At 42.0% G+C, this 7,035-nt stretch overlaps 1 protein-coding gene across 1 annotated transcript; it reads left to right on the top strand.

The window, feature by feature from the left end:
* Window positions 1–3,431: 3,431 nt before the first annotated feature.
* On the top strand, window positions 3,432–6,693 carry LOC149166341 (phospholipase D alpha 1-like). The gene is made up of 3 exons (XM_089432538.1): window positions 3,432–3,704; window positions 3,923–5,810; window positions 6,095–6,693. Exons 1-3 carry the CDS (start codon window positions 3,612–3,614, stop codon window positions 6,535–6,537), a joined length of 2,424 nt encoding a protein of 807 aa, XP_089288664.1. The 5' UTR covers window positions 3,432–3,611; the 3' UTR covers window positions 6,538–6,693.
* The last annotated feature ends 342 nt before the right edge of the window (window positions 6,694–7,035 follow it).

Genomic DNA, 7,035 nt, shown 5'->3' with positions numbered 1-7,035 from the left:
CGGATTTTCTCTAAATATGACTGGAATTTCTATAACTTTCTGGGCAACTTCTCTGCCTCGTTAGACTATGCGTAAAACAAATATACTGTGGCATATATCTGAAGACTGAAACTATGGGAGCGACATATATCTGAAACTACGAGAACGAGATGCCATTGGTCTGTCGATCTGTGGGATCCAGCACACTCATTATAATAATTTATGGTAAAATGGCCATTCGCCATTATCCTAACTTCCGACGGAGTGTTAGAACATTAATCACAACTGCACAAACGGCACCGCCCATTGTTCAGACGTCAACACATTATTTCAAGACGGCGGAGATCGGTGGAGGTCATTATTGACTCTCCTTCATATGTATCTATAAATAATTATGTTTAGTAATGAAATATCAAGCTCATTCTATAAGTCTTCAGTGTTTTCTGATATGGTATCGGAGCTGAGAGTTTCTGCTGTGTTTACAGTGTGAGGAAGAGCGAGCGTTGTGGAAATGCAACCGATGCGTGGATCAAACATTTAAGTGGAGGGCTCTGTGGTGTGTGAGGAGCTAGTGCCACCGTATGAGGATCTAGTGTGGCTTGAAGCGCTGTTGTGCGTATGCCACCGTGTGAGGAGCCAGTGTGGCTTGAAGCGTTGTATGAGGAGGGCATCGAGTTGCCAGCCCATTTGAGCCCTTATGTGTAGCTGTGTAGAGGAGCAATGGCTTGGAGGAGCCGCCTTGAGAAGCAGCAAGCAAAGGTTGTGAGGAGAAGCAGACTGTAGAATATGTAGCTCATCGAAAAGCATGTGGAGGACGCTGCATTGCTAGTGGGCTAAGTGTGGATTTGCTCTGTGCATGGATCAGATATGTGAGGTCGCATAGTGAGCCTTGGTTTGGGTCGCTTTCGACTGTAGTGTCGGTTGAGCTGATGCCCGTGGATGAAGGCACCGATATGTTGCATCCCCTGTGGAGTGTAAAGGAGCAGTTGCAGTGGAAGTTGCAAGGCATCGATAGCACTGTGTTGTGAGACTTGAGGGCCTATTCATCACTGTCAGAAGTGTTGCAAATGTGTGGAATTGCTGAGCAACGCGTTGAGTTGTTTTCCGAGCTGAAGATTAGTATGTGGAATTGCTGAGTAGCACATTGAGTTGAAGTTGAGCTGTTTTCCGAGCTGAAGATTGGTGTGGCCTGTTGCTGCCGTAGTGGGTGGCGGGTTCGCCAGTGGTTCAGTGTTTTCAGATCTGCCTTAGGGATCTGCCTGTGTTTAAGGAGTTGCTGTAACTGGCCGCGTGGACTGATGCTTTGTGATTCAATCAACAAATAAAATATTTCCACCGTGAAGGACCCTGTAGCGAAGCCTCAATTGCAAATTATTTTGAATTTGACTCTATGGTAGAGTGATGGGTCAACAGAGGAGACAATCTTAGAGAGAATTGAAACAGGTGAGGAGAAAGAATGAAATGGAAATAGTTGCATAAGAATATGAAATGCTTCAACCAAAAGTAGATTTGAATCAGATAGAAGAATTTGAAGACACTGATGCAATAATGAAATGATTAATGCCAGTTCTACCAATTTTCTCAGCTAAAAGTTTTAAACTTTGGGCAATAAAAATGGAGGGATTGTTTGGTTCAGTAAATTTATGGCAATTTGTTCAAGGAATTTCCATAAATGCCATTGATGAAAGTAGAGGTGCAGTAGCATTGTTTCTCATCATATCAGCTTTAGGTGAAAATATTTTGTCTAGTCTTTTCTATGAATTTGGTAAAATATGTGATCCAAAAATATTTTGGAATATTCTTGAAATGAAATACAGTATGGAGGGTAGTGAGAAAGCTGAAGTTGATGAAGGAGTTGTTGCTAAAGGTGATTGTGTTGAAAGCATCATCGCTGGGATTAACGCTGAAAGTATGTCTTTAGCTGACAATAGAGTAGTATGTGATATTAAGGAAACTCTCTGTGATGCAGAGATTTATGAAGTCAAATTTGATGACAATTATGTATCCCATGAAGAGTGGTTCAATATGATGCATGAAGAGCATTTTATTGATGAGTTGTTGTTTGGTGAGAAGAGTTGCCTACCTCCATACACAAATCAAATGCAGGACAACATGTTTGCAGCAACAGAATTGATGAAAGAGGTTGAAGACATGAATCAATCAACTATGTCAGCAAAGAAAAATGAAGGAAACAAAGCTCTTTCCAAAGAGCACGATGACAAGAATCAATATGGTTTTTTTATGAATCTAACATTGTTTTTGAGTTTGCATATATTAACAATCGGAAAGAAGCAAGAAAACTTGAAAAAATTGCAAACATTAAGGACAAGTATAAGTCCCAAGAACCTGAAGCAATGTTGAATACAAAGAATGTTACCCTGCAATCAAGAAAGGAGAAACTCAATCACTATCTTATGACAATAAAGGTGAAGATGAAACTGCACCAGCAAAGGAAAAGGAACAAGCATGGACTATTTAATAAGAAGGCAAAAATAAAATGTTTTGTTGTAAGCCTAGCTGAGACTTAGACCAGTAGGCAAGTTAAAGTTTTAAGTCGTCGTGATTAAGGGGAGGTGTTAGAACATTAATCACGACTACAAAAACGGCGCCGCCCACTGTTCAGACGTCAGCACATCATTTCAAGACAACGGAGATCAGCGGAGGTCATTATTGACTCTCCTTCATATGTATCTATAAATAATTATGTTTAGTATTGAAATATCAAGCTCATTCTATGAGTCTTCAGTGTTTTCTGATATATCTGAAGACTGAAACTATGGGAGCGAGATGCCATTGGTCTGTCGATCTGTGGGATCCAGTGTACTCATTATAATAATTTATGGTAAAATGGCCATTGGTCATTATCTTAACTTCCGACACCATTAAAAACGTCTAAGACACCTAAAATTTTGAAATTTAACAATTATAACTTGGATTTACAAAAATCTTTGCCAAATTTTCTCTAAATATGACCAAAATTTCTATAACTTTTGGGGCAACTCCTCCTCATTAAACTACGCTTAAAACAAATATAATGCAGCATATATGTGAAGACTGAAACTATAGGAGCGACATATATCTAAAACTAGAGGAGCGAGATGCCATTGGTCTGTCGATCTGTGGGATCCAGCACACTCGTTATAATAATTTATGGTAAAATGGCCATTGGCCATTATCCTAACTTCCGACGGAGTAGTTCACTTGCCCACTTGAGTCGACATATATCCGAAACCATGGGAGCGAGATGCCATTGGTCTGTCGGTCTGTGGGATCCAGCACACTCATTATAATAATTTATGGTAAAATGGCCATTAGCCATTATCCTAACTTGCTAATCCTAACTTCCAACGGAGTAGTTCACTTGCGCTGCTGCGCACTTGCCCGGAGTCGTTAAACAATGATGTAATTGTAGGCCCTCAATGCACTTTCTGGTGAAGCAGTACAAAATGTCTTCCCCGGAGGCGCGTGTACCAGATCAGCAACATCGCATTTCGTTGACCAGAAGCTTCGGTTGCACTTCCTGCGTTTCCAAATGCCATTGTATGCGCTCGTATAAAGTTTGGATCTCTCCATAGTCATTGCACGGCATTGCATTAGTGGTGTGATTGACAGATTTTCAACACAGATCTCTAATGGCATCTCAAGTAGTCCATGGCCAACTCAATGCCACAATATTCCAAGGTAGGCACCTTGGTCATGGAGGCATACACAAATTACTGAAAAAGGTAATGATTCAATCACCCTTAGAATATGGATCTTATATTTCAAGTTATTGAAAAATACACCATGTTGAGAAACAAATTGGGTATTTGCCCACCTGATCCTGGTTTGGTTTCTTGATTTCTGTTTATCAGGGAAGACACAGATTGTTATTTTTTTTATTGAGGACTAATACCAATGTGTAATTCGAATATCGATCTGAACTGGCTTTTTTGTTGAATAGGTGGGCGAGGAAGTGAAAGAGCTTCTACATTTAGAAGGGCATAGCGGACTATATGCCACCATAGATATTGGCATTGCTAGAATTGCAAGAACCAGAGTTCTTTCCCATGAACATCAGAACCCAATTTGGAACGAGAGTTTTCACATACACTGCGCGTATAAATCCTCTCATCTGGTGGTCAGCGTTAAGAAGGGATTGGAAATCTCTGCAGAAGTGATAGGAAGAGCCCAGATCCCAATCTCAGAAATCCTCACCGGTGACGTCATTGAGGAATGGTATGACTTGTATAACGAAGATTTCTCTGAGAAGTTGAGGAAAGCCCAGATCCATGTTCGCCTTCAGTTCAAACATGTCTCAGAAGATCCATATTGGGGTTCTGGGATTCGAGATGGGGACTTCCCTGGAGTCCAGCATGTGTATTTCAAACAGAGGAAGGGATGCAGAGTCAAACTGTATCAGAACTCGCACTTATCAGAACACTATCGTCCCAGGATAGAGCTGGGTCACGGGGAGGAGAGAGGCTTTTACAAGCCTCCGAGACTCTGGGAGGAATTGTACGAGTACTTGGATGGAGCCAAGCATTTTATATACATTGCCGGGTGGTCTGTAAACGCCAAGATTACCCTTGTAAGGGACAGGGAAAGAATGATCCCGGGTGCAGAAGGTGTGACTTTGGGTGAACTTCTGAAGAAAAAAGCGGAGCAGGGGGTTAGAGTTTTGGTCCTCATCTGGGAGGATAGAACGGCCGTGGAATTTCTTCGGAACCAGGGGCTCATGAAAACCCACTGCGATGAAACATTTGAGTATTTCAAGGGCACCAACGTTTATTGCTTTCAGTGTCCCAGACATGCAGCCCATTCGTTGAGTCCAGTCCAGAGTGTGGAAATTGCAGCCGAGTTTACCCATCATCAGAAGACCGTGAGCCTGGACGCCAGCATTCAAGGCTCTGAAAATCGCCAGGTCGTGAGCTTTGTGGGAGGAATCGATCTCTGTGACGGGAGGTATGATAACGAGATCCATCCTCTGTTCAGAACCCTGAATACTGTTTACAGAGATGATTTTCATCAGCACAATTACAAGGACGCGGATCTTGAACATGGCGGCCCCAGGGAACCATGGCACGATGCCCATTCTAAGATCCAAGGCCCTGCTGCCTACGATGTTGTGACGAACTTTATTCAGCGCTGGACAAAGCAGGCCGATCCGAGCCTCCTCCTAAAACTCGAGGATTTACCGGGTCTCCTACCGCCGGACGCACATTTTGAAAGCCCTGAGTCTTGGAATGTTCAGATCTTCCGGTCCATAGACGATGCTTCCGTCGTGGGGTTCCCTACCAATCCGTCCGATGCGCCGGAACTGGGACTGGTGACCGTGAAGGACCAGGTTATCGACCAGAGCATCCAGTGCGCTTATATCGAAGCCATCCGGCGTGCTAGGGACTTCATTTACATAGAGAATCAGTACTTCTTCGGCAGTTGCGCTTCGTGGGACCGAGACCAGGACTGCGGGTGCCTGCATCTCATTCCGATTGAGATTGCGCTCAAGATAGTTAGCAAGATAAAGGCCCGGGAGCGGTTCTCCGTGTACGTGCTGAATCCGATGTGGCCGGAGGGGATACCCGAGGGGGATACCGTGCAGGCCATCCTGCACTGGTTCAGGAACACCGCGCGCATGATGTATAAGATGATCGGGGAGGCACTCAGAGAGGAGGGCCTGGACGATGAGTTCAGACCGACTGATTATTTGAATTTCTTCTGCGTGGGGAACAGGGAGGTGAGGCTACCGGGCGATTATGTACCTCCTGAAAGGCCAGAAGAGGGAACCGATTACTGGAATGCCCAAAAGCACAGGAGAACCATGATCTATGTGCATGCCAAGCTCATGATAGGTCCGTAACTTATGCAAATTTTCGCAGTTATTCATATTGCGATATGAATTTTTGGAAGAGAATTATATTTGCCAATTTAGTTTGTTCCAGATATTTAGGATGAAAACCTAAATTTTAAAGACAAACTAAATTGGTAAACACAATTCTTTTGCAGAAATTCATCTGGAAAAAAATCATTTTCTCCTTTAATATACTTGAATGGCAGCTAAATTGAAATGTTTGCTTCATTCATCCCAGTCTGTAAATGTTTTTTTATTTTTTTATTTTTCTTGTGAATTATGCAGTGGACGATGAATATATTATCATAGGATCGGCCAATCTGAACCAGAGATCCATGGACGGAGCCAGGGACTCCGAAATAGCCCAAGGATGTTACCAGCCATACCACATCAACCAACGGGGCCAGAGAGCTCGAGGAGAGATATTTGGATATCGAATGTCTGTGTGGTATGAACATTTTGCACATAAAAATGGCGGCCTGCGTCGTGAATATCTTCATCCAGAGAGTGTGGAATGCGTGAGGCTCGTACGCAGGATATGCCAGCGAATTTGGGACTCTTTTGTTCAAGAAGAGACTGTGGAGGATCTGCCCGGGCATCTTATGCTATTTCCTATGCGGGTGCTGAAGGATGGGTCGTTGGATGAAGAGGATATTGTGTACCCTGATACCAAGGCTTCCGTGAAAGGCCGCAAGATTGATGTTCTGCCTCCAATACTCACAACCTGAGCACGTTGCCCTTCTAAGCTCCTTCCAGGGTTACCGGAGATGTCGATAATTGCAAGGTGTTATCATATGCGTGATAAACAATCTAATAAGCTTTTTTATTAGTATGATTAATAAATAGGTTTTGTGACTCAGTTAGATGTTTTTTAGCAGAAAAAAACCTTTATTTTATATATAAAAAAGAGTACAGGTTACATAGTTTTCTTTCAGATTAGTTCATGTTGTTCCAAGTAAATATATGTAAATCTTGCTTCATATCAAAATTCAGAAAATATAAGTTCTAAAAATTGTTTATCTATTAGTTTGTATAGTTGTGAAGTATTTAATTGTAAATTAATTAGTTTGAGTGTGGTTTAATTGTTGAAGCAAAGTTGAATATGGAAGTCATTTATAAGGGAATTGAATTTTCCAAAAAAAAAATTATGTAAGGAAATTGTTCTTTTATTCAATAAATATGATAACTCAATCTAAATTCAAATTAATTATGAAATAAAAATAAAT

This window comes from Pinus tabuliformis, chromosome 5_1 (genome assembly GCF_031772625.1).
Source record: "Pinus tabuliformis cultivar Carrire ecotype Pingquan chromosome 5_1, CPIR1, whole genome shotgun sequence".
NCBI lineage: Eukaryota > Viridiplantae > Streptophyta > Pinopsida > Pinales > Pinaceae > Pinus > Pinus tabuliformis.
The sequence above is the reverse complement of the archived record's forward strand: the minus strand, read 5'-3'. Positions and strand labels throughout refer to the sequence as shown.